The sequence below is a fragment of the Salvelinus namaycush genome, chromosome 14, assembly GCF_016432855.1.
Source record: "Salvelinus namaycush isolate Seneca chromosome 14, SaNama_1.0, whole genome shotgun sequence".
NCBI classification, from domain to species: Eukaryota; Metazoa; Chordata; class Actinopteri; order Salmoniformes; family Salmonidae; genus Salvelinus; species Salvelinus namaycush.
This window is the reverse complement of record NC_052320.1, coordinates 1,779,239-1,805,774: the sequence shown is the minus strand read 5'-3', so window position 1 is coordinate 1,805,774 and position 26,536 is coordinate 1,779,239. Positions and strand designations below refer to the sequence as shown.

Genomic DNA, 26,536 nt, shown 5'->3' with positions numbered 1-26,536 from the left:
ACCAGTCAGTACCAGTCAGTAACCACAGTACAGTTACAGTCCTACATCAGTAACCTACAGTACCAGTCAGTGACCTACAGTAACAGTAAGTAACCTACAGTACCAGTCAGTAACCTACAGTACCAGTACAGTACAGTAGTAACCTACAGTACCAGTCAGTAACCTACAGTACCAGTCAGTAAACCTACAGTACCAGTCAGTAAGTTACTACAGTACCAGTCAGTAACCTACAGTGCCAGTAAGTCACTACAGTACCAGTCAGTAACCTACAGTACCAGTCAGTGACCTACAGTACCAGTAAGCGACCTACAGTACCACGTCAGTGAACTACTGTACCAGTCAGTAACCTACAGTGCCAGTCAGTAACCTACAGTACCAGTCAGTAACCTACAGTACCAGTCAGTAACCTACAGTACCATTAAGTAACCTACAGTACCAGCAGTAAGCTACAGTACCAGTCAGTAACCTACAGTACCAGTCAGATCACTAACTACGTACCAGTCAGTAACCTACAGTGCCAGTAAGTAACCTACAGTACCAGTCAGGAACCTACAGTACCAGTCAGTAACCTACGTACCAGTAAGTAACCTACGGTACCAGTAAGTAACCTACGGTACAGTCAGTGACCTACAGTACCAGTCAGTAACCCCAGTACCAGTAAGTAACCTACAGTACCAGTCAGTAACCTACAGTACCAGTCAGTAACCTTACAGTACCAGTAAGTAACCTACAGTACCAGTAAGTAACCTACAGTCCAGTCAGTAACCTACAGTACCAGTAAGTAACCTAAAGTACCAGAAGTAACCTAAGTACAGTCCATAGACTACAGTACCAGTGTAAGTGACCTAAAGTACCAGTAAGTAACCTTACAGTACCAGTCAGTAACCTACAGTACCAGTCAGGAACCTACAGTACCGGTCAGTAACATACAGTACCAGTCAGTAACCTACAGTACCAGTCAGTAACCTACAGACCAGTCAGTGAACTACAGTACCAGTCAGTGATCTACAGTACCAGTAAGTAACCTACAGTACCAGTCAGTAACCTACAGTACCAGTCAGTACCTACAGTACCAGTAAGTGACTACAGTACCAGTAAGTGACCTACAGTACCAGTAAGTACCTACAGTCCCGTAAGTAACTACGACCAGAGTGACTCCAGTACCAGTCAGGGACCTACAGCCAGTCAGGGACCTACAGTACCAGTAAGGGACCTACAGTACCAGTAAGTAACACCAGTACCAGTAAGTAACCTACAGTACCAGTAAGTAACCTCAGTACCAGTAAGTAACCTACAGTACAGTAGTAACCTACAGTACCAGTCAGTAACCTACAGTACCAGTAAGTAACCTACAGTACCAGTAAGTCACCTACTTTACCAGTCAATAACCTACAGTACCAGTCAGTGACCTACAGTACCAGTCAGTGACCTACAGTACCAGTCAGTAACCTACAGTACCAGTCAGTAACCTCCAGTACCAGTCAGTAACCTCCAGTACCGGTAAGTAACCTCCAGTTACGGTCAGAACCTACAGTACCGGTCAGTTACCTACAGTACCGGTCAGTAACCTACAGTACCAGTCAGTAACCTACAGTACCAGTCAGTGAACTACAGTACCAGTCAGTGATCTACAGTACCAGTAAGTAACCTACAGTACCAGTCAGTAACCTACAGTACCAGTCAGTAACCAGTCAGTGACCTACAGTACCAGTCAGTAACCTACAGTACCAGTCAGTAACCTACAGTCAGTAAGTCACCTACAGTACCAGTCAGTAACTACAGTACCATCAGTGACCATATAAGTACGTACCTACAGTACCAGTCAGAACCTACAGTACAGTAAGTAACTACAGTACAGTCAGTAACCTACAGTACCAGTAAGTAACCTACAGTACAGTAAGTAACCTACAGTACCAGTCAGTAACCTACAGTACCAGTAAGTAACCTACAGTACCAGTAAGTAACCTACAGTACCAGTCAGTGACCTACAGTACCAGTAAGTGACCTACAGTATCAGTAAGTAACCTACAGTACCAGTAAGTAACCTACAGTACCAGTCAGTGACCTACAGTACCAGTAAGTGACCTACAGTATCAGTAAGTAACCTACAGTACCAGTAAGTGACCTACAGTACCAGTCAGTAACCCACAGTACCAGTAAGTAACCTACAGTACCAGTCAGTAACCTACAGTACCAGTCAGTAACCTACAGTACCAGTAAGTAACCTACAGTACCAGTAAGTCACTACAGTACAGTAAGTAACCTACAGTACCAGTCAGTGACCTACAGTACCAGTCAGTGACCTACAGTACCAGTCAGTAACCTACAGTACCAGTCAGTACCCTACAGTACCAGTAAGTAACCTACAGTACCAGTCAATAACCTACAGTACCAGTCAGTGACCTACAGTACCAGTCAGTGACCTACAGTACCGGTCAGTAACCTACAGTACCGGTCAGTAACCTACAGTACCGGTCAGTAACCTCCAGTACCGGTAAGTAACCTACAGTACCGGTCAGTAACCTACAGTACCGGTCAGTGACCTACAGTACCGGTCAGTAACCTACAGTACCAGTCAGTGACCTAAGTACAGTCAGTGACCTACAGTACCAGTCAGTAACCTACAGTACCAGTTCAGTAAACTACAGTAACAGCAGTAAACTACAGTACCAGTTAAGTAACCTACAGTACCAGTCAGTAACCTACAGTACCAGTCAGTGACCTACAGTACCAGTTCAGGGACCTACAGTACAGTCAGTAACATACAGTACCAGTACAGTACCAGTACCAGTACCAGTCAGTAACCTACAGTACCAGTCAGTAACCTACAATACCAGACAGTAACATACAGTCAGTAAGTAAACTACAGTACCCACCAAAAACTAAGTAACCTACAGTACCAGTAAGTAACCTACAGTACCAGTCAGTGACTACAGTACCAGTCAGTGACCTACAGTACCAGTCAGTAACCCACAGTACCAGTACGGTAAATACAGTACAGTACCAGTAAGTAACCTACAGTACAGCAGTGACCTACAGTACCAGTCAGTGACCTACAGTAACCAGTCAGTAACCCTACAGATACCAGTAAGTAACCTACAGTACCAGTCAGTAACCTACAGTACCAGTCAGTAACTACAGTACCAGTAAGTAACCTACAGTACCAGTAAGTCAACCTACAGTACCAGTAAGTAACCTACAGTACCAGTCAGTGACCTACCAGTACCAGTCAGTGACCTACAGTACCAGTCAGTACCTACAGTACCAGTTCAGGACCTACAGTACCAGTCAGTGACCTACAGTACCAGTAAGTAACCTACAGTAACAGTCAGTAACCTACAGTACCAGTCAGTAACCTACAGTACCAGTCAGTAACCTACAGTACCAGTCAGTAACTACAGTACCAGTCAGTAACCTACAGTGCCAGTAAGTCACCTACAGTACCAGTCAGTAACTACAGTACCAGTCAGTGACCTACAGTCCAGTAAGTGACCTACAGTACCAGTCAGTGACCTACTGTACCAGTCAGTAACCTACAGTGCCAGTCAGTAACCTACAGTACCAGTCAGTAACCTACAGGACCAGTCAGTAACCTACAGTACCATTAAGTAACTACAGTACCAGTCAGTAAGCTACCAGTACAGTCAGTACCTACAGTACCAGTCAGTAACCTACAGTACCAGTCAGTAACCTACACAGTGCCAGTAAGTAACCTACAGTACCAGTCAGTAACCTACAGTACCAGTCAGTAACCTACAGTACCAGTAAGTAACCTACAGTAACAGTAAGTAACCTACGTACAGTCAGTGACCTACAGTACCAGTCCAGTAACACACAGTACCAGTAAGTAACCTACAGTACCAGTCAGTAACCTACCGTACCAGTCAGTAACCTACCAGTACCAGTAAGTAAACTACCAGTACCAGTTAAGTAACTACACAGTACCAGTCAGTAGAACCTACAGTACCAGTAAGTAACCTACAGTACCAGTAAGTAACCTACAGTACCAGTCAGTGACCTACAGTACCAGTAAGTGACCTAAAGTACCAGTAAGTAACCTACAGTACCAGTAAGTAACCTACAGTACCAGTCAGTGACCTACAGTACCAGTCAGTAACCCACAGTACCAGTAAGTAACCTACAGTACCAGTAAGTTACCTACAGTACCAGTAAGTAACCTACAGTACCAGTCAGTGACCTACAGTACCAGTCAGTGACCTACAGTACCAGTAAGTGACCTACAGTACCAGTAAGTAACCTACAGTACCAGTAAGTGACCTACAGTACCAGTAAGTAACCTACAGTACCAGTAAGTGACCTACAGTACCAGTCAGGGACCTACAGTGCCAGTCAGGGACCTACAGTACCAGTAAGGGACCTCCAGTACCAGTAAGTAACCTACAGTACCAGTAAGTAACCTTCAGTACCAGTAAGTAACCTACAGTACCAGTAATTAACCTACAGTACCAGTCAGTAACCTACAGTACCAGTAAGTAACCTACAGTACCAGTAAGTCACCTACTTTACCAGTCAATAACCTACAGTACCAGTCAGTGACCTACAGTACCAGTCAGTGACCTACAGTACCAGTCAGTAACCTACAGTACCAGTCAGTAACCTACAGTACCAGTCAGTGACCTACAGTACCAGTAAGTAACCTACAGTACCAGTCAGTAACCTACAGTACCAGTCAGTAACCTACAGTACCAGTCAGTAACCTACAGTACCAGTCAGTAATCTACAGTACCAGTCAGTAACCTACAGTGCCAGTAAGTCACCTACAGTACCAGTCAGTAACCTACAGTACCAGTCAGTGACCTACAGTACCAGTAAGCGACCTACAGTACCAGTCAGTGACCTACTGTACCAGTCAGTAACCTACAGTGCCAGTCAGTAACCTACAGTACCAGTCAGTAACCTACAGTACCAGTCAGTAACCTACAGTACCATTAAGTAACCTACAGTACCAGTCAGTAAGCTACAGTACCAGTCAGTAACCTACAGTACCAGTCAGTAACCTACAGTACCAGTCAGTAACCTACAGTGCCAGTAAGTAACCTACAGTACCAGTCAGTAACCTACAGTACCAGTCAGTAACCTACAGTACCAGTAAGTAACCTACGGTACCAGTAAGTAACCTACGGTACCAGTCAGTGACCTACAGTACCAGTCAGTAACCCACAGTACCAGTAAGTAACCTACAGTACCAGTCAGTAACCTACAGTACCAGTCAGTAACCTACAGTACCAGTAAGTAACCTACAGTACCAGTAAGTAACCTACAGTACCAGTCAGTAACCTACAGTACCAGTAAGTAACCTACAGTACCAGTAAGTAACCTACAGTACCAGTCAGTGACCTACAGTACCAGTAAGTGACCTAAAGTACCAGTAAGTAACCTACAGTACCAGTAAGTAACCTACAGTACCAGTCAGTGACCTACAGTACCAGTCAGTAACCCACAGTACCAGTAAGTAACCTACAGTACCAGTAAGTTACCTACAGTACCAGTAAGTAACCTACAGTACCAGTCAGTGACCTACAGTACCAGTCAGTGACCTACAGTACCAGTAAGTGACCTACAGTACCAGTAAGTAACCTACAGTACCAGTAAGTGACCTACAGTACCAGTAAGTAACCTACAGTACCAGTAAGTGACCTACAGTACCAGTCAGGGACGTACAGTGCCAGTCAGGGACCTACAGTACCAGTAAGGGACCTACAGTACCAGTAAGTAACCTCCAGTACCAGTAAGTAACCTACAGTACCAGTAAGTAACCTTCAGTACCAGTAAGTAACCTACAGTACCAGTAATTAACCTACAGTACCAGTCAGTAACCTACAGTACCAGTAAGTAACCTACAGTACCAGTAAGTCACCTACTTTACCAGTCAATAACCTACAGTACCAGTCAGTGACCTACAGTACCAGTCAGTGACCTACAGTACCAGTCAGTAACCTACAGTACCAGTCAGTAACCTCCAGTACCAGTCAGTAACCTCCAGTACCGGTAAGTAACCTACAGTACCGGTCAGTAACCTACAGTACCGGTCAGTAACCTACAGTACCGGTCAGTAACCTACAGTACCGGTCAGTGACCTACAGTACCGGTCAGTGACCTACAGTACCAGTCAGTAACCTACAGTACCAGTCAGTAACCTACAGTACCAGTCAGTGACCTACAGTACCAGTAAGTAACCTACAGTACCAGTCAGTAACCTACAGTACCAGTCAGTAACCTACAGTACCAGTCAGTAACCTACAGTACCAGTCAGTAACCTACAGTGCCAGTAAGTCACCTACAGTACCAGTCAGTAACCTACAGTACCAGTCAGTGACCTACAGTACCAGTAAGCGACCTACAGTACCAGTCAGTAACCTACAGTACCAGTAAGTAACCTACAGTACCAGTCAGTAACCTACAGTACCAGTAAGTAACCTACAGTACCAGTCAGTAACCTACAGTACCAGTCAGTAACCTACAGTACCAGTAAGTAACCTACAGTACCAGTAAGTAACCTACAGTACCAGTCAGTGACCTACAGTACCAGTCAGTGACCTACAGTACCAGTAAGTGACCTACAGTACCAGTAAGTAACCTACAGTACCAGTAAGTAACCTACAGTACCAGTCAGTGACCTACAGTACCAGTCAGTGACCTACAGTACCAGTCAGTAACCCACAGTACCAGTAAGTAACCTACAGTACCAGTCAGTAACCTACAGTACCAGTCAGTAACCTACAGTACCAGTAAGTAACCTACAGCACCAGTAAGTCACCTACAGTACCAGTAAGTAACCTACAGTACCAGTCAGTGACCTACAGTACCAGTCAGTGACCTACAGTACCAGTCAGTAACCTACAGTACCAGTCAGTACCCTACAGTACCAGTAAGTGACCTACAGTACCAGTCAGTGACCTACAGTACCAGTCAGTAACCTACAGTACCGGTCAGTAACCTACAGTACCGGTCAGTAACCTCCAGTACCGGTAAGTAACCTACAGTACCGGTCAGTGACCTACAGTACCAGTCAGTAACCTACAGTACCAGTCAGTAACCTACAGTACCAGTCAGTAACCTACAGTACCAGTCAGTGACCTACAGTACCAGTCAGTAACCTACAGTACCAGTAAGTGACCTACAGTACCAGTAAGTAACCTACAGTACCAGTAAGTGACCTACAGTACCAGTCAGGGACCTACAGTACCAGTCAGGGACCTACAGTACCAGTAAGGGACCTACAGTACCAGTAAGTAACCTCCAGTACCAGTAAGTAACCTACAGTACCAGTAAGTAACCTACAGTACCAGTAAGTAACCTACAGTACCAGTCAGTAACCTACAGTACCAGTAAGTAACCTACAGTACCAGTAAGTAACCTACAGTACCAGTCAATAACCTACAGTACCAGTCAGTAACCTACAGTACCAGTAAGTAACCTACAGTACCAGTAAGTAACCTACAGTACCAGTCAGTAACCTACAGTACCGGTCAGTAACCTACAGTACCAGTCAGTGACCTACAGTACCAGTCAGTGACCTACAGTACCAGTCAGTGACCTACAGTACCAGTCAGTAACCTACAGTACCAGTCAGTAACCTACAGTACCAGTCAGTAACCTACAGTAAGTAACCTACAGTACCAGTCAGTAACCTACAGTAAGTAACCTACAGTACCAGTCAGTAACCTACAGTAAGTAACCTACAGTACCAGTAAGTAACCTACAGTACCGGTCAGTAACCTACAGTACCAGTCAGTACCCTACAGTACCAGTCAGTAACCTACAGTACCAGTAAGTAACCTACAGTAAGTAACCTACAGTACCAGTCAGTAACCTACAGTACCAGTCAGTGACCTACAGTACCAGTAAGTAACCTACAGTACCAGTAAGTAACCCACAGTACCAGTCAGTGACCTACAGTACCAGTCAGTAACCCACAGTACCAGTAAGTAACCTACAGTACCAGTCAGTAACCTACAGTACCAGTCAGTAACCTACAGTACCAGTAAGTAACCTACAGTACCAGTAAGTCACCTACAGTACCAGTAAGTAACCTACAGTACCAGTCAGTGACCTACAGTACCAGTCAGTGACCTACAGTACCAGTAAGTGACCTACAGTACCAGTAAGTAACCTACAGTACCAGTAAGTGACCTACAGTACCAGTAAGTAACCTACAGTACCAGTAAGTGACCTACAGTACCAGTCAGGGACCTACAGTACCAGTAAGGGACCTACAGTACCAGTAAGTAACCTCCAGTACCAGTAAGTAACCTACAGTACCAGTAAGTAACCTACAGTACCAGTAAGTAACCTACAGTACCAGTCAGTAACCTACAGTACCAGTAAGTAACCTACAGTACCAGTAAGTCACCTACAGTACCAGTAAGTAACCTACAGTATCAGTCAGTGACCTACAGTACCAGTCAGTGACCTACAGTACCAGTCAGTAACCTACAGTACCAGTCAGTAACCTACAGTACCAGTCAGTAACCTCCAGTACCGGTAAGTAACCTACAGTACCGGTCAGTAACCTACAGTACCGGTCAGTGACCTACAGTACCGGTCAGTGACCTACAGTACCAGTCAGTAACCTACAGTACCAGTCAGTGACCTACAGTACCAGTAAGTAACCTACAGTACCAGTCAGTAACCTACAGTACCAGTCAGTAACCTACAGTACCAGTCAGTAACCTACAGTACCAGTCAGTAACCTACAGTACCAGTCAGTAACCTACAGTGCCAGTAAGTCACCTACAGTACCAGTCAGTAACCTACAGTACCAGTCAGTGACCTACAGTACCAGTAAGCGACCTACAGTACCAGTCAGTGACCTACAGTACCAGTCAGTAACCTACAGTACCAGTCAGTACCCTACAGTACCAGTCAGTAACCTACAGTACCAATAAGTAACCTACAGTAAGTAACCTACAGTATCGGTCAGTAACCTCCAGTACCAGTAAGTAACCTACAGTACCGGTCAGTGACCTACAGTACCAGTCAGTGACCTACAGTACCAGTCAGTAACCTACAGTACCAGTCAGTAACCTACAGTACCAGTCAGTGACCTACAGTACCAGTCAGTAACCCACAGTACCAGTAAGTAACCTACAGTACCAGTCAGTAACCTACAGTACCAGTCAGTAACCTACAGTACCAGTAAGTAACCTACAGTACCAGTAAGTCACCTACAGTACCAGTAAGTAACCTACAGTACCAGTCAGTGACCTACAGTACCAGTCAGTGACCTACAGTACCAGTAAGTAACCTACAGTACCAGTCAGTGACCTACAGTACCAGTAAGTAACCTACAGTACCAGTAAGTGACCTACAGTACCAGTAAGTAACCTACAGTACCAGTCAGTGACCTACAGTACCAGTAAGTAACCTACAGTACCAGTAAGTGACCTACAGTACCAGTAAGTAACCTACAGTACCAGTAAGTGACCTACAGTACCAGTCAGGGACCTACAGTACCAGTCAGGGACCTACAGTACCAGTAAGGGACCTACAGTACCAGTAAGTAACCTCCAGTACCAGTAAGTAACCTACAGTACCAGTAAGTAACCTACAGTACCAGTAAGTAACCTACAGTACCAGTCAGTAACCTACAGTACCAGTAAGTAACCTACAGTACCAGTAAGTAACCTACAGTACCAGTCAATAACCTACAGTACCAGTCAGTAACCTACAGTACCAGTAAGTAACCTACAGTACCAGTAAGTAACCTACAGTACCAGTCAATAACCTACAGTACCGGTCAGTAACCTACAGTACCGGTCAGTGACCTACAGTACCGGTCAGTGACCTACAGTACCGGTAAGTAACCTACAGTACCAGTAAGTAACCTACAGTACCAGTAAGTAACCTACAGTACCAGTAAGTAACCTACAGTACCAGTAAGTAACCTACAGTACCAGTCAGTAACCTACAGTACCAGTAAGTAACCTACAGTACCGGTCAGTGACCTACAGTACCAGTAAGTAACCTCCAGTACCAGTAAGTAACCTACAGTACCAGTAAGTAACCTACAGTACCAGTAAGTAACCTACAGTACCAGTCAGTAACCTACAGTACCAGTAAGTAACCTACAGTACCAGTAAGTCACCTACAGTACCAGTAAGTAACCTACAGTATCAGTCAGTGTCCTACAGTACCAGTCAGTGACCTACAGTACCAGTCAGTAACCTACAGTACCAGTCAGTAACCTACAGTACCAGTCAGTAACCTCCAGTACCGGTAAGTAACCTACAGTACCGGTCAGTAACCTACAGTACCGGTCAGTGACCTACAGTACCGGTCAGTGACCTACAGTACCAGTCAGTAACCTACAGTACCAGTCAGTGACCTACAGTACCAGTAAGTAACCTACAGTACCAGTCAGTAACCTACAGTACCAGTCAGTAACCTACAGTACCAGTCAGTAACCTACAGTACCAGTCAGTAACCTACAGTACCAGTCAGTAACCTACAGTGCCAGTAAGTCACCTACAGTACCAGTCAGTAACCTACAGTACCAGTCAGTAACCTACAGTACCAGTCAGTGACCTACAGTACCAGTAAGCGACCTACAGTACCAGTCAGTGACCTACAGTACCAGTCAGTAACCTACAGTGCCAGTCAGTAACCTACAGTACCAGTCAGTAACCTACAGTACCATTAAGTAACCTACAGTACCAGTCAGTAACCTACAGTACCGGTCAGTAACCTACAGTACCGGTCAGTAACCTCCAGTACCGGTAAGTAACCTACAGTACCGGTCAGTAACCTACAGTACCGGTCAGTAACCTACAGTACCAGTCAGTAACCTACAGTACCAGTCAGTAACCTACAGTACCAGTCAGTGACCTACAGTACCAGTCAGTAACCCACAGTACCAGTAAGTAACCTACAGTACCAGTCAGTAACCTACAGTACCAGTCAGTAACCTACAGTACCAGTAAGTAACCTACAGTACCAGTAAGTCACCTACAGTACCAGTAAGTAACCTACAGTACCAGTCAGTGACCTACAGTACCAGTCAGTGACCTACAGTACCAGTAAGTAACCTACAGTACCAGTCAGTGACCTACAGTACCAGTAAGTAACCTACAGTACCAGTAAGTGACCTACAGTACCAGTAAGTAACCTACAGTACCAGTAAGTGACCTACAGTACCAGTCAGGGACCTACAGTACCAGTCAGGGACCTACAGTACCAGTAAGGGACCTAAAGTACCAGTAAGTAACCTCCAGTACCAGTAAGTAACCTACAGTACCAGTAAGTAACCTACAGTACCAGTAAGTAACCTACAGTACCAGTCAGTAACCTACAGTACCAGTAAGTAACCTACAGTACCAGTAAGTAACCTACAGTACCAGTCAATAACCTACAGTACCAGTCAGTAACCTACAGTACCAGTCAGTAACCTACAGTACCATTAAGTAACCTACAGTACCAGTCAATAACCTACAGTACCGGTCAGTAACCTACAGTACCGGTCAGTGACCTACAGTACCGGTCAGTGACCTACAGTACCGGTCAGTGACCTACAGTACCGGTCAGTGACCTACAGTACCGGTCAGTAACCTACAGTACCAGTCAGTAACCTACAGTGCCAGTCAGTAACCTACAGTGCCAGTAAGTAACCTACAGTACCAGTCAGTAACCTACAGTACCAGTAAGTAACCTACAGTACCAGTCAGTAACCTACAGTACCAGTAAGTAACCTACAGTACCAGTAAGTAACCTACAGTACCAGTCAGTAACCTACAGTACCAGTCAGTAACCTACAGTACCAGTAAGTAACCTACAGTACCAGTAAGTAACCTACAGTACCAGTCAGTGACCTACAGTACCAGTAAGTGACCTACAGTACCAGTAAGTAACCTACAGTACCAGTAAGTAACCCACAGTACCAGTCAGTGACCTACAGTACCAGTCAGTAACCCACAGTACCAGTAAGTAACCTACAGTACCAGTCAGTAACCTACAGTACCAGTCAGTAACCTACAGTACCAGTAAGTAACCTACAGTACCAGTAAGTCACCTACAGTACCAGTAAGTAACCTACAGTACCAGTCAGTGACCTACAGTACCAGTCAGTAACCTACAGTACCAGTCAGTGACCTACAGTACCAGTCAGTGACCTACAGTACCAGTAAGTGACCTACAGTACCAGTAAGTAACCTACAGTACCAGTAAGTGACCTACAGTACCAGTAAGTAACCTACAGTACCAGTAAGTGACCTACAGTACCAGTCAGGGACCTACAGTACCAGTCAGGGACCTACAGTACCAGTAAGGGACCTACAGTACCAGTAAGTAACCTCCAGTACCAGTAAGTAACCTACAGTACCAGTAAGTAACCTACAGTACCAGTAAGTAACCTACAGTACCAGTCAGTAACCTACAGTACCAGTAAGTAACCTACAGTACCAGTAAGTCACCTACAGTACCAGTAAGTAACCTACAGTATCAGTCAGTGTCCTACAGTACCAGTCAGTGACCTACAGTACCAGTCAGTAACGTACAGTACCAGTCAGTAACCTACAGTACCAGTCAGTAACCTCCAGTACCGGTAAGTAACCTACAGTACCGGTCAGTAACCTACAGTACCGGTCAGTGACCTACAGTACCGGTCAGTGACCTACAGTACCAGTCAGTAACCTACAGTACCAGTCAGTGACCTACAGTACCAGTAAGTAACCTACAGTACCAGTCAGTAACCTACAGTACCAGTCAGTAACCTACAGTACCAGTCAGTAACCTACAGTACCAGTCAGTAACCTACAGTACCAGTCAGTAACCTACAGTGCCAGTAAGTCACCTACAGTACCAGTCAGTAACCTACAGTACCAGTCAGTGACCTACAGTACCAGTAAGCGACCTACAGTACCAGTCAGTGACCTACAGTACCAGTCAGTAACCTACAGTGCCAGTCAGTAACCTACAGTACCAGTCAGTAACCTACAGTACCATTAAGTAACCTACAGTACCAGTCAGTAACCTACAGTACCAGTCAGTAACCTACAGTACCAGTCAGTAACCTACAGTGCCAGTAAGTAACCTACAGTACCAGTAAGTAACCTACAGTACCAGTCAGTAACCTACAGTACCAGTAAGTAACCTACAGTACCAGTAAGTAACCTACGATACCAGTCAGTGACCTACAGTACCAGTCAGTAACCCACAGTACCAGTCAGTAACCTACAGTACCAGTCAGTAACCTACAGTACCAGTCAGTAACCTACAGTACCAGTAAGTAACCTACAGTACCAGTCAGTAACCTACAGTACCAGTAAGTAACCTACAGTACCAGTAAGTAACCTACAGTACCAGTCAGTAACCTACAGTACCAGTAAGTAACCTACAGTACCAGTCAGTAACCTACAGTACCAGTAAGTAACCTACAGTACCAGTAAGTAACCTACAGTACCAGTCAGTGACCTACAGTACCAGTAAGTGACCTACAGTACCAGTAAGTAACCTACAGTACCAGTAAGTAACCTACAGTATCAGTCAGTGACCTACAGTACCAGTCAGTAACCCACAGTACCAGTAAGTAACCCACAGTACCAGTCAGTAACCTACAGTACCAGTCAGTAACCTACAGTACCAGTAAGTAACTTACAGTACCAGTAAGTCACCTACAGTACCAGTAAGTAACCTACAGTACCAGTCAGTGACCTACAGTACCAGTCAGTGACCTACAGTACCAGTAAGTGACCTACAGTACCAGTAAGTAACCTACAGTACCAGTAAGTGACCTACAGTACCAGTAAGTAACCTACAGTACCAGTCAGGGACCTACAGTACCAGTCAGGGACCTACAGTACCAGTAAGGGACCTACAGTACCAGTAAGTAACCTCCAGTACCAGTAAGTAACCTACAGTACCAGTAAGTAACCTACAGTACCAGTAAGTAACCTACATTACCAGAAAGTAACCTACAGTACCAGCCAAAAGTTTAGATACACCGACTCATTCAAGGGTTTTTCTTTATTTTTTATATTTTCTACATTGTATAATAATAGTAGACATCAAAACTATTAAATAACACATATGGACTTATGTAGTAACCAAGAAAGTGTTAAACAAATCAAAATATATTTAATATTTGAGATTCTTCAAAGTAGCCACCCTTTGCCTTGATGACAGCTTTGCACACTCTTGGCATTCTCTCAACCTGCTTCATGAGGTAGTCACCTGGAATGCGTTTCAATTAACAGGTGCGCCTTGTTAAATGTTAACTTGTGGAATTTATTTCCTTATTTATGCGTTTGAACCAATCAGTTGTGCTGTGACAAGGTAGGGGTGGTATACAGAAGATAGCTAGATACAGTTGAAGTCGGAAATTTACATACACCTTAGACAAATATAGACAAATATATTTTATATACCTCACCTTAGACAAATATATTTTCAGTTTCACAATTCCTGACATTTAATCCTAGTAAAAATTCCCTGTTTAGGTGAGCTAGGATCACCACTTTATTTTAAGAATGTGAAATGTCAGAATAATAGTAGAGAAAATGATTTATTTCAGCTTATATTTCTTTCATCACATTCCCAGTGGGTCAGAAGTTTACATACACTCAGTTAGTATTTGGTAGCATTGCTTTTAAATTGTTTAACGTAAACGTTTCGGGTAGCCTTCCACAAGCTTCCCACAACAAGTTGTGTGAATTTTGGCCCATTCCTCCCGACAGAGCTGGTGTAACTGAGTCAGGTTTGTAGGCCTCCTTGCTCGCACAAGCCTTTTCAGTTCTGCCCACAAATGTTCTATAGGATTGAGGTCAGGGCTTTGTGATGGCCACTCCAATAACTTGACTTTGTTGTCCTTAAGCCATTTTGCCACAACTTTGGAAGTATGCTTGGGGTCATTGTCCATTTGGGAGACCCATTTGCGACCAAGCCTTAACTTCCTGACTGATGTCTTGAGATGTTGCTTCAATATATCCCCATAATTTTCTTTTCTCATGATGCCATCTATTTTGTGAAGTGCACCAGTCCCTCCTGCAGCAAAGCACCCCCACAACATGATGCTGCCACCCCCATGCTTCACGGTTGGGATGGTGTTCTTTGGCTTGCAAGACTCCCCCTTTTTCCTCCAAACATAACGATGGTCATTATGGCCAAACAGTTCTATTTTTGTTTCATCAGACCAGAGGACATTTCTCCAAAAAGTACAATCTTTGTCCCCATGTGCAGTTGCAAACCGTAGTCTGGCTTTTTATGGCGGTTTTGGAGCAGTGGCTTCTTCCTTGCTTCAGGTTATGTCGATATAGGACTCGTTTTACTGTGGATATAGATACCTTTGTACCCGTTTCCTCCAGCATCTTCACAAGGTCCTTTGCTGTTGTTCTGGTACCAGGTACCACCCCAAAGCCGTAAACACGGGCATAGATATCATCCTAACCAACTTGCCCTCTAAATACACCTCTGCTGTTTTCAACCAAGATCTCAGCGATCACTGCCTCATTGCCTGCATCCGTAATGGGTCAGCGGTCAAACGACCTCCACTCATCACTGTCAAACGCTCCCTGAAACACTTCAGCGAGCAGGCCTTTCTAAACGACCTGGCCGGGGTATCCTGGAAGGATATTGATCTCATCCCGTCAGTAGAGGATGCCTGGTTATTTTTTATTTTTTTTAAATGCCTTCCTCACCATCTTAAATAAGCATGCCCCATTCAAGAAATTTAGAACCAGGAACAGATATAGCCCTTGGTTCTCTCCAGATCTGACTGCCCTTAACCAACACAAAAACATCCTATGGCGTTCTGCATTAGCATCGAACAGCCCCCGTGATATGCAACTTTTCAGGGAAGCTAGAAACCAATATACACAGGCAGTTAGAAAAGCCAAGGCTAGCTTTTTCAAGCAGAAATTTGCTTCCTGCAACACAAACTCAAAAAAGTTCTGGGACACTGTAAAGTCCATGGAGAATAAGAACATCTCCTCCCAGCTGCCCACTGCACTGAAGATAGGAAACACTGTCACCACCGACAAACCCACTATAATTGAGAATTTCAATAAGCATTTTTCTACGGCTGGCCATGCTTTCCACCTGGCTACCCCTACCCCGGTCAACAGCACTGCCCTCCCCTCTGCTACTCGCCCACGCCTTCCCCATTTCTCTTTCTCCCAAATCCAGTCAGCTGATGTTCTGAAAGAGCTGCAAAATCTGGACCCCTACAAATCAGCCGGGCTAGATAATCTGGACCCTTTCTTTCTAAAATTATCTGCTGAAATTGTTGCCACCCCTATTACTAGCCTTTTCAACCTCTCTTTCGTGTCGTCTGAGATTCCCAAAGATTGGAAAGCAGCTGCGGTCATCCCCCTCTTCAAAGGGGGGAACACTCTTGACCCAAACTGCGACAGACCTATATCTATCCTACCCTGCCTTTCTAAGGTCTTTGAAAGCTAAGTCAACAAACAGATTACCGACCATTTCGAATCCCACCATACCTTCTCCGCTATGCAATCTGGTTTCAGAGCTGGTCATGGGTGCACCTCAGCCACGCTCAAGGTTCTTGGACCGACTCTCTTCTCTGTATACATCAATGATGTCGCTCTTGCTGCTGGTGAGTCTCTGATCCACCTCTACGCAGACGACACTATTCTGTATACTTCTGGCCCTTCTTTGGACACTGTGTTAACAACCCTCCAGGCGAGCTTCAATGCCATACAACTCTCCTTCCGTGGCCTCCAATTGCTCTTAAATACAAGTAAAACTAAATGCATGCTCTTCAACCGATCGCTGCCTGCACCTGCCCGCCTGTCCAACATCACTACTCTGGACGGCTCTGACTTAGAATATGTGGACAACTACAAATACCTAGGTGTCTGGTTAGACTGTAAACTCTCCTTCCAGACTCACATCAAACATCTCCAATCCAAAGTTAAATCTAGAATTGGCTTCCTATTCCGCAACAAAGTATCCTTCACTCATGCTGCCAAACATACCCTTGTAAAACTGACCATCCTACCAATCCTCGACTTTGGTGATGTCATTTACAAAATAGCCTCCAATACCCTACTCAATAAATTGGATGCAGTCTATCACAGTGCCATCCGTTTTGTCACCAAAGCCCCATATACTACTCACCACTGCGACCTGTACACTCTCGTTGGCTGGCCCTCGCTTCATACTCGTCGCCAAACCCACTGGCTCCAGGTCATCTACAAGACCCTGCTAGGTAAAGTCCCCCCTTATCTCAGCTCGCTGGTCACCATAGCAGCACCCACCTGTAGCACGCACTCCAGCAGGTATATCTCTCTGGTCACCCCCAAAACCAATTCTTCCTTTGGTCGCCTCTCCTTCCAGTTCTCTGCTGCCAATGACTGGAACGAACTACAAAAATCTCTGAAACTGGAAACACTTATCTCCCTCACTAGCTTTAAGCACCAGCTGTCAGAGCAGCTCATAGATTACTGCACCTGTACATAGTCCATCTATAATTTAGCCCAAACAACTACCTCTTTACCTACTGTATTTATTTATTTATTTTGCTCCTTTGCACCCCATTATTTCTATCTCTACTTTGCACATTCTTCCACTGCAAACCAACCATTCCAGTGTTTTTACTTGCTATATTGTATTTACTTCGCCACCATGGCCTTTTTTATATTTTTATTATATTTTTATTTATTTATATATATATTTTGTTTCCCTTCACCTCCCTTATCTCACCTCACTTGCTCACATTGTATATAGACTTATTTTTCTACTGTATTATGTATGTTTGTTTTACTCCATGTGTAACTCTGTGTTGTTGTATGTGTCGAACTGCTTTGCTTTATCTTGGCCAGGTCGCAATTGTAAATGAGAACTTGTTCTCAACTTGCCTACCTGGTTAAATAAAGGTGAAATAAAAAATAAAAAATAAAAAAAAATTGCACTTTTCGCACCGAAGTACATTCATCTCTAGGAGACAGAACGCGTCTCCTTCCTGAGCGGTATGACGGCTGCGCGGTCCCATGGTGTTTATACTTGCGTACTATTGTTTGTACAGATGAACGTGGTACCTTCAGGCGTTTGGAAATTGCTCCCAAGAATGAACCAAACTTTTGGAGGTCTACAATTTTTTCTGAGGTCTTGGCTGATTTCTTTTGATTTTCCCATGATGTCAAGCAAAGAGGCACTGAGTTTGAAGGTAGGCCTTGAAATACATCCACAGGTACACCTCCAATTGACTCAAATTATGTCAATTAGCCTATCAGAAGCACCCAAGCTGTTTAAAGGCACAGTCAAATTAGTGTATTAAACATCTGACCCACTGGAATTGTGATGCAGTGAATCATAAATTAAATAATCTGTCTGTAAACAATTGTTGGAAAAATTACTTGTTATGCACAAAGTAGATGTCCTAACCGACTTGCGAAAACTATAGTTTGTTAACAAGAAATTTGTTGAGTGGTTGAAAAACAAGTTTTAATGACTCCAACCTAAGTGTATGTAAACTTCCGACTTCAACTGTAGTTCTCCTTGGTTCCGAACCAATCATATTTCTTACTTAAAACTTAACCCATACCCCTTTACCACGTATAATTACATACTTAGTGTCTCATTTCTTGCCTAAACTTAACCAAATCACATTTGTTTCTGCCCTCGGAGGCAGAGTTGCGATTAGAACAAGATGGGATAAGGAAAACTCCATTCTGCAAGTGGAGTCTGAGCGTAGCTTCCCCCTCTGTAACAAGACATTTTGTTACACACTTGATTTAGTTCCTTGGTCAGTTCATTCTTTAACTGAAATCCGCAGGATTAAAAAAATCCCTTTGAATGAAAAAGTATCTGAATGAAGTATTAAAACCCCTCGTATTCCCTCTGTAGGGCCAGACCCATAGAAAGGAGACAGTAACTACTCTGTCAGTTTTTCAACCTCTATACTCTTATCTCCCTAATAGGGCCAAATACATACGAAGACGCCAGTAACCACGTGAAGATGCAGTTTGAGTCTCTGAACTTGAAGCAGGCGGAGAAACCCATCTATACCCACGTCACCTGCGCTGTAGACACACAGGACGTGAACCAGGCCTTCGACACCGTCACAGACGTCATCAAAATCAATCTAAAAGACGCCGGGCTGTTCTGAGGCAGCTGCTGATTGAAGGTATGACCGTCTATATTACTGCCTGATGCATGCGCACACACACACACCTCAGTGCCCAACAGGAAGTCCCTGTCTGAGAACCAACTTCAGTCCTGTCGCCTCACTGACACACTGTAATAAGGGCCAGCTGTGGCCAAACTATCGGCAATTCACTTAACACAACACATGATGACATACTGTATTGTCTTGACGTACCATTAATATTGCCATGGTGTTAGGCGCTTCGTCCCTTCTAGTACATTTTTGTTTCTATGGTTCAGACCGTTTGGCACGGCTGTAGGTGAGGGTGGATGGATGAGTCATAAAGCTAACATTGACTCAATACTATCTCTGTCCCTCCCTCGACACTATCCGTCCACTCTCACATCGCCTCAACACTATTACAGTCTCCAAAGGGCCATTAGACAGACCTAATTAAGCTATACTTTTCTCTAAATAAATGTGTTTAAATATACATTAGAGCAGGGGTGGGCATTGAAACTGTAGTCTTGGAGCGAGAGCGTAGGCTTTTGTTCCAATTTGGGTGACCAAAACAAGCTGAATTTGCAGGCATGATCGATGACATAAGTAGCATTCACATGGGCACAACAGATTCTCAGAAAGATTACGTATAAATGTAAAAACATGTATACAGTTGAAATTCCTATTTTCTTCCCTTCTCCAGAACTTCCTTCCATCCATCAGCCAACTCATTGGTTTTATTTGGCCACTGAGGAGGTGGACAGTTGGTGGACAACTGTTTATCTGCTGTCACCACCTCAGAGCCCTGGTTCCTCGGACGCTTCCTCGACATCAACATCATCAAGGCCATTGGATTGAAACAGAGTATCAAAACATTTGTAAAAAAAAAAAAAAAAAAAAAGGCTAATTACATAAGGCAGCAGCAGGCCGGCCATATGCTCTTCTTTGCGTGAGGCATTGGACAGCACTTAAAATTGTGGAATGTACCTTTAAATCCATGAAGCTAGTGTTTTTGTCTTACCTTCAGTAGTCTCCTGTGGTCTCCATTTTAACGTTAAAAAGTTATAAAGTAAACAGCTGAAATTTCAATATTTCTAAATTCTATTTTAATCTATTTTTAATAGAATAATAAGCTTACACTTTGTAAATAATAGACCAATCTTTATTTTAAGAAAGACATCAGAAGTACTGTGAGAGAAGGGATCTTTGTTTTTTGTGACGTGTAGACACATAAAATAAAGATGCATATACTTCCCTGTTCGGTTTCTGATGGTTGAAGATTACACAATACTATTATTACATAGTAGGAAACATGAACACATGGACACTTTCCCACAGTGGTTGAAGTGGAATGAAAAAGGTGCTGGTACACATTTTGGATCCCGGTACTCATAATATTTTAGAGCAAATATTCTATGCAGGTGCCAGTACTCAAGTAGTAGAAAATGACAGGTTCTGATAATATAGCACCGGCCCAATTCAAGCACTGCTTTGCCATTGGCTGGATTGTGAAATACAAAAAGACAAATATGGAGATGAGCGGAGAGCTTTAGTGCCATAATTTAATGGTGTTAAGATCAACAACAACAACATCTGTACAAAGTCAAACTGAACCAGAAATATAACGTAGTTACTACATCTGATCAGTGTCCAGGGTCGTATTCATTAGTGCACACCGTTTCAAAATGTAGCAAAACGTTATTATTAAAGTCTTATTGGACAATTCCAGGTATTCCCTCCCTGTTTCAGTGTATTATCTTCTGTTTGGGGGCCTAATGGTGAATATGACCCTGGAATGTATAGTAATGTCCGGGAAGTGGTGACAGTCTAACCCAGATACAGTAGTTAGTGGCTATTTGGCAACCGTTTTCTGGACAGAATTAACGCTCAGTGGAGTTCTCCTTGGTTCCGAACCAATCATATTTCTTACTTAAAAACGTAACCCAACCCATAACCCTTTATCACGTGGAATTACATAGTTAGTGTCTCATTTCTTGCCTAAACTTAACCAAATCACATTTGTTTCTGCCCTCGGAGGCAGAGTTGCGATTAGAACAAGATGGGATAAGGAAAACTCCATTCTGCAAGTGGGGTCTGAGCGTAGCTTCCCCCTCTGTAACAAGACATTTTGTTACACACTTGATTTAGTTCCTTGGTCAGTTCATTCTTTAACTGAAATTCACAGGATTAAAAAATCACTTTGAATTAAAAAAAACAAGGCCATAAAATATCATGCTGTGAATTCCAAAAATCTCTTTCATGCAGGTAATCAATAATTATTGTCTTATAAAGTGTTGTGATACAATTATTAATCTCACTTGACAATAATCAATATTCAATGATCAATAAATGTACAATAATGTGCGGTAGTGAACAAGAGTCCTAAATATAAAAATACTGTTCAATACAAAGTGGTCCATTTCTACATTTTTTTTTTTTTTTTTTTAAAGAATCAGAAATAAGGACTGTAGTCTAAGTGAAACCTCATGTTAAAGTCTACACAAGACTATTGAATTAATGAAAAGATGGCTGATTAAAATATCAAAACGTGAAGAGTTAGAGTAGGTGCAGGTCAAATCTATCACATGAACTCCTGATCCATACGCCAACTTCAGACCAGTAACCATACTCATAGATATAAATAAATGCAATCTGATCATCTAAAGAAATCCCAAAAATGAAAAAGAAACTATTTCAACTACTTTATACAAATAACATGCTATAAAATACATTTGTTTTTAATGAAAAATTAAATGAGGCATATGACTCAGTGAACGAATGCAACAGATGTAAAAAAAAGAATCGTGAAATATTGCGACGAGAGATATTCAGCTTGGTGGTCGGGTCCTTTTTGTTTTCATATATACCAGTAGTGTGTCAAACTATAGATGTGAGCACTGGAATGGAGAAACGGGATAGTCAAAAATAGTGCACTACATAAGGAATTAGGTTTCCATTTGGGAACTAGCCAAGGATTATTTTTCTATCTGTGTGATTTGTTGGTTAATCACCAACTAAATGTCATAAAAACATCACTTCACTCCATATACATTATTTGGAACTAAAATCAGAAGTGCTCTGTAGTCGAACTTGGCAGTTCCCATAGAAGTCACAGTGAGTGTTTCACTAGTGAAGGTTTTATCCACAGTTCAGTTCTGTCCTGCTCCTCGGTGTGTATCAGAGCGTTGAACATGGAGGAAAATCGTCTCGGATAAAAATAAAAGTGGTAAAAAAAACAGGAACCAAATCCCAAAATGCAGGATTCATCAGGTGCTACATGCAGCGCGGCAACGAACAGTCTCAAGTCTCCGGTTCTACTTTCTAGAATCTTCTACGATCATCTAATGCAAACATCCCAAGTCATCATCCCCTCCCATGAGGCTCACCAGACACCTACAAAGGATGAAGAGAGAGGACAGGATAAAAAAGTTAACCATTATAAAAACCATTATAAAACTCTGCCAAAGCCTCGTACCTCTGACTGCATCCCAGCTGTGCACCTTCAACCAATACCAGGCTAGGACTTTTATGTATTTAACTAGGCAAGTCAGTTAAGAACAAATTCTTATTTATAATGACGGCCTAACAAAAGGCCTCCTGCGGGGACGGGGGATTAAAAATAAAAATTAATTAAATAAAAATATAGGACAAGGGGCCTCCCGGGTGGCGCAGTGGTCTAGGGCACTGCATCGCAGTGCTAACTGCGCCACCAGAGTCTCTGGGTTCGCGCCCAGGCTCTGTCGCAGCCGGCCACGACCGGGAGGTCCGTGGGGCGACGCACAATTGGCATAGCGTCGTCCGGGTTAGGGAGGGTTTGGCCGGTAGGGATATCCTTGTCTCATCGCGCTCCAGCGACTCCTGTGGCGGGCCGGGCGCAGTGCGCGCTAACCAAGGGGGCCAGGTACACGGTGTTTCCTCCGACACATTGGTGCGGCTGGCCTCCGGGTTGGAGGCGCGCTGTGTTAAGAAGCAGTGCGGCTTGGTTGGGTTGTGCTTCGGAGGACGCATGGCTTTCGACCTTCGTCTCTCCCGAGCCCGTACGGGAGTTGTAGCGATGAGACAAGATAGTAATTACTAGCGATTGGATACCACGAAAATTCGGGAGAAAATGGGAGAAAAAAATAAAATAAATTAAAAAAATAAAATAAAATAAAAATATAGGACAAAACACACATCACGGCAAGAGAGACAACACTACACAGAGAGAGAGAGATCTAAGGCAACATCACAGTAAGTTAGCAACACAACATGACAACAACATGGTAGCAGCACAACATGGTCGCAGCACAAAACAGGGTACAAACATTATTGGGCACAGACAACAGCACAAAGGGCAAGGAGGTAGTGACAACAACAACAATCACACAAAGTAGCCACAACTGTCAGTAAGAGTGTCCATGATTGAGTCTTTGAATGAAGAGATTGAGATAAAACTGTACAGTGTTGAGTGTTTGTTGCAGCTCTTTCCAGTCGCTAGCTGCAGCGAACTGAAAAGACGAGCGACCCAGGGATGTGTGTGCTTTGAGGACTTTTAACAGAATGTGACTGGCAGAACGGGTGTTGTATGTGGAGAATGAGGGCTGCGGTAGATATCACAGATAGGGGGAAGTGAGGCCTAATATCTCAGATAAGGGGGAGTGAGGCCTAAGATATCTCAGATAGGGGGGAGTGAGGCCTAAGAGGGTTTATAAATAAACATCTGTACACCTTCAACCAATACCAGGTCTAGGACCTGCACCTTCAGCCAATACCAGGTCTAGGACCAACAGCTTTAACATCAACTAACCTGTACCCCCGCACACTGACTCGGGAACCGGTACCCCCTGTATAAAGCCTCGTTATTGTCATGTTATTGTGTTACTTTTTATTATTTTTTACTTTAGTTTATTTGGTAAATATTTTCTGAACTCTTCTTGAACTGCACTGTTGGTTAAGGGCCTGTAAGTAAGCATTTCACGGTAAGGTCTACACTTGTTGTATTCGGCGCATGTGACAAATAAAGTTTTATTTTATTTTATTTGAATACCAGGTCTAGGATCTGCACCTTTTAACCAATACCAAGTCTAGGATATTTTTTACAGTGATTCAGTAACTACAAATATCAAAGGTCACTGACCTGAAGATCCCCGTCACCTCAGTAGAGTCCATACTCCTTGAGGTTGATCTACAGGAGGGGGTAGGTGCTAGGGGGTAAGGGTTGATTTGGTACTGACCTGAAGATCCCTGGTCCCTCAGTAGAGCCCATACTCCTTGAGGTTGATCTACAGGAGGGGGTAGGTGCTAGGGGGTAAGGGTTGATTTGGTACTGACCTGAAGATCCCTGGTCCCTCCTCAGTAGAGTCCATACTCCTTGAGGTTGATCTACAGGAGGGGGTAGGTGCTAGGGGGTAAGGGTTAATTTGGTACTGACCTGAAGATCCCTGGTCCCCCCTCAGTAGAGTCCATACTCCTTGAGGTTGATCTACAGGAGGGGGTAGGTGCTAGGGGGTAAGGGTTGATTTGGTACTGACCTGAAGATCCCCGTCACCTCAGTAGAGTCCATACTCCTTGAGGTTGATCTACAGGAGGGGGTAGGTACTAGGGGGTAAGGGTTGATTTGGTACTGACCTGAAGATCCCCATCACCTCAGTAGAGTCCATACTCCTTGAGGTTGATCTACAGGAGGGGGTAGGTGCTAGGGGGTAAGGGTTGATTTGGTACTGACCTGAAGATCCCCGTCACCTCAGTAGAGTCCACACTCCTTGAGGTTGATCTACAGGAGGGGGTAGGTGCTAGGGGGTAAGGGTTGATTTGGTACTGACCTGAAGATCCCTGGTCCCTCAGTAGAGTCCATACTCCTTGAGGTTGATCTACAGGAGGGGGTAGGTGCTAGGGGGTAAGGGTTGATTTGGTACTGACCTGAAGATCCCTGGTCCCTCCTCAGTAGAGTCCATACTCCTTGAGGTTGATCTACAGGAGGGGGTAGGTGCTAGGGGGTAAGGGTTGATTTGGTACTGACCTGAAGATCCCTGGTCCCTCAGTAGAGTCCATACTCCTTGAGGTTGATCTACAGGAGGGGGGAGGTACTAGGGGGTAAGGGTTGATTTGGTACTGACCTGAAGATCCCTGGTCCCTCAGTAGAGCCCATACTCCTTGAGGTTGATCTACAGGAAGGGGGAGGTACTAGGGGGTAAGGGTTGATTTGGTACTGACCTGAAGATCCCTGGTCCCTCAGTAGAGCCCATACTCCTTGAGGTTGATCTACAGGAGGGGGTAGGTGCTAGGGGGTAAGGGTTGATTTGGTACTGACCTGAAGATCCCTGGTCCCTCAGTAGAGTCCATACTCCTTGAGGTTGATCTACAGGAGGGGGTAGGTGCTAGGGGGTAAGGGTTGATTTGGTACTGACCTGAAGATCCCCGTCACCTCAGTAGAGTCCATACTCCTTGAGGTTGATCTACAGGAGGGGGTAGGTACTAGGGGGTAAGGGTTGATTTGGTACTGACCTGAAGATCCCTGGTCCCTCAGTAGAGTCCATACTCCTTGAGGTTGATCTACAGGAGGGGGTAGTAAAAGGGGGTAAGGGTTGATTTGGTACTGACCTGAAGATCCCCGTCACCTCAGTAGAGTCCATACTCCTTGAGGTTGATCTACAGGAGGGGGTAGGTGCTAGGGGGTAAGGGTTGATTTGGTACTGACCTGAAGATCCCCGTCACCTCAGTAGAGTCCACACTCCTTGAGGTTGATCTACAGGAGGGGGTAGGTGCTAGGGGGTAAGGGTTGATTTGGTACTGACCTGAAGATCCCTGGTCCCTCAGTAGAGTCCATACTCCTTGAGGTTGATCTACAGGAGGGGGGAGGTACTAGGGGGTAAGGGTTGATTTGGTACTGACCTGAAGATCCCTGGTCCCTCCTCAGTAGAGTCCATACTCCTTGAGGTTGATCTACAGGAGGGGGTAGGTACTAGGGGGTAAGGGTTGATTTGGTACTGACCTGACGATCCCCGTCACCTCAGTAGAGTCCATACTCCTTGAGGTTGATCTACAGGAGGGGGTAGGTGCTAGGGGGTAAGGGTTGATTTGGTACTGACCTGAAGATCCCTGGTCCCTCAGTAGAGTCCATACTCCTTGAGGCTGATCTACAGGAGGGGGGAGGTGCTAGGGGGTAAGGGTTGATTTGGTACTGACCTGAAGATCCCCGTCACCTCAGTAGAGTCCATACTCCTTGAGGTTGATCTACAGGAGGGGATAGGTGCTAGGGGGTAAGGGTTGATTTGGTACTGACCTGAAGATCCCCGTCACCTCAGTAGAGTCCATACTCCTTGAGGTTGATCTACAGGAGGGGGTAGGTACTAGGGGGTAAGGGTTGATTTGGTACTGACCTGAAGATCCCTGGTCCCTCAGTAGAGTCCATACTCCTTGAGGTTGATCTACAGGAGGGGGTAGGTGCTAGGGGGTAAGGGTTGATTTGGTACTGACCTGAAGATCCCTGGTCCCTCC

The 26,536-nt window shown here is 44.4% G+C and overlaps 2 protein-coding genes across 2 annotated transcripts in view; one reads left to right on the top strand and one right to left on the bottom strand.

The window, feature by feature from the left end:
- LOC120059542 (guanine nucleotide-binding protein G(t) subunit alpha-2-like) overlaps window positions 1-19,081 on the top strand; it is a 33,832-nt gene extending 14,751 nt beyond the window's left edge. The window contains exon 10 of the mRNA XM_039008674.1: window positions 18,894-19,081. Within this exon, the coding sequence (XP_038864602.1) occupies window positions 18,894-19,081 (188 nt within the window). The remainder of the gene's footprint in view (window positions 1-18,893) is intronic.
- A 1,210-nt stretch (window positions 19,082-20,291) lies between these two features.
- Window positions 20,292-26,536, bottom strand: part of LOC120059030 (guanine nucleotide-binding protein G(i) subunit alpha-like) — an 85,341-nt gene continuing 79,096 nt past the window's right edge. Inside the window, exon 9 of the mRNA XM_039007794.1 lies at window positions 20,292-22,453. The gene's annotated coding sequence lies outside the window, so the exon portion shown is untranslated. The remainder of the gene's footprint in view (window positions 22,454-26,536) is intronic.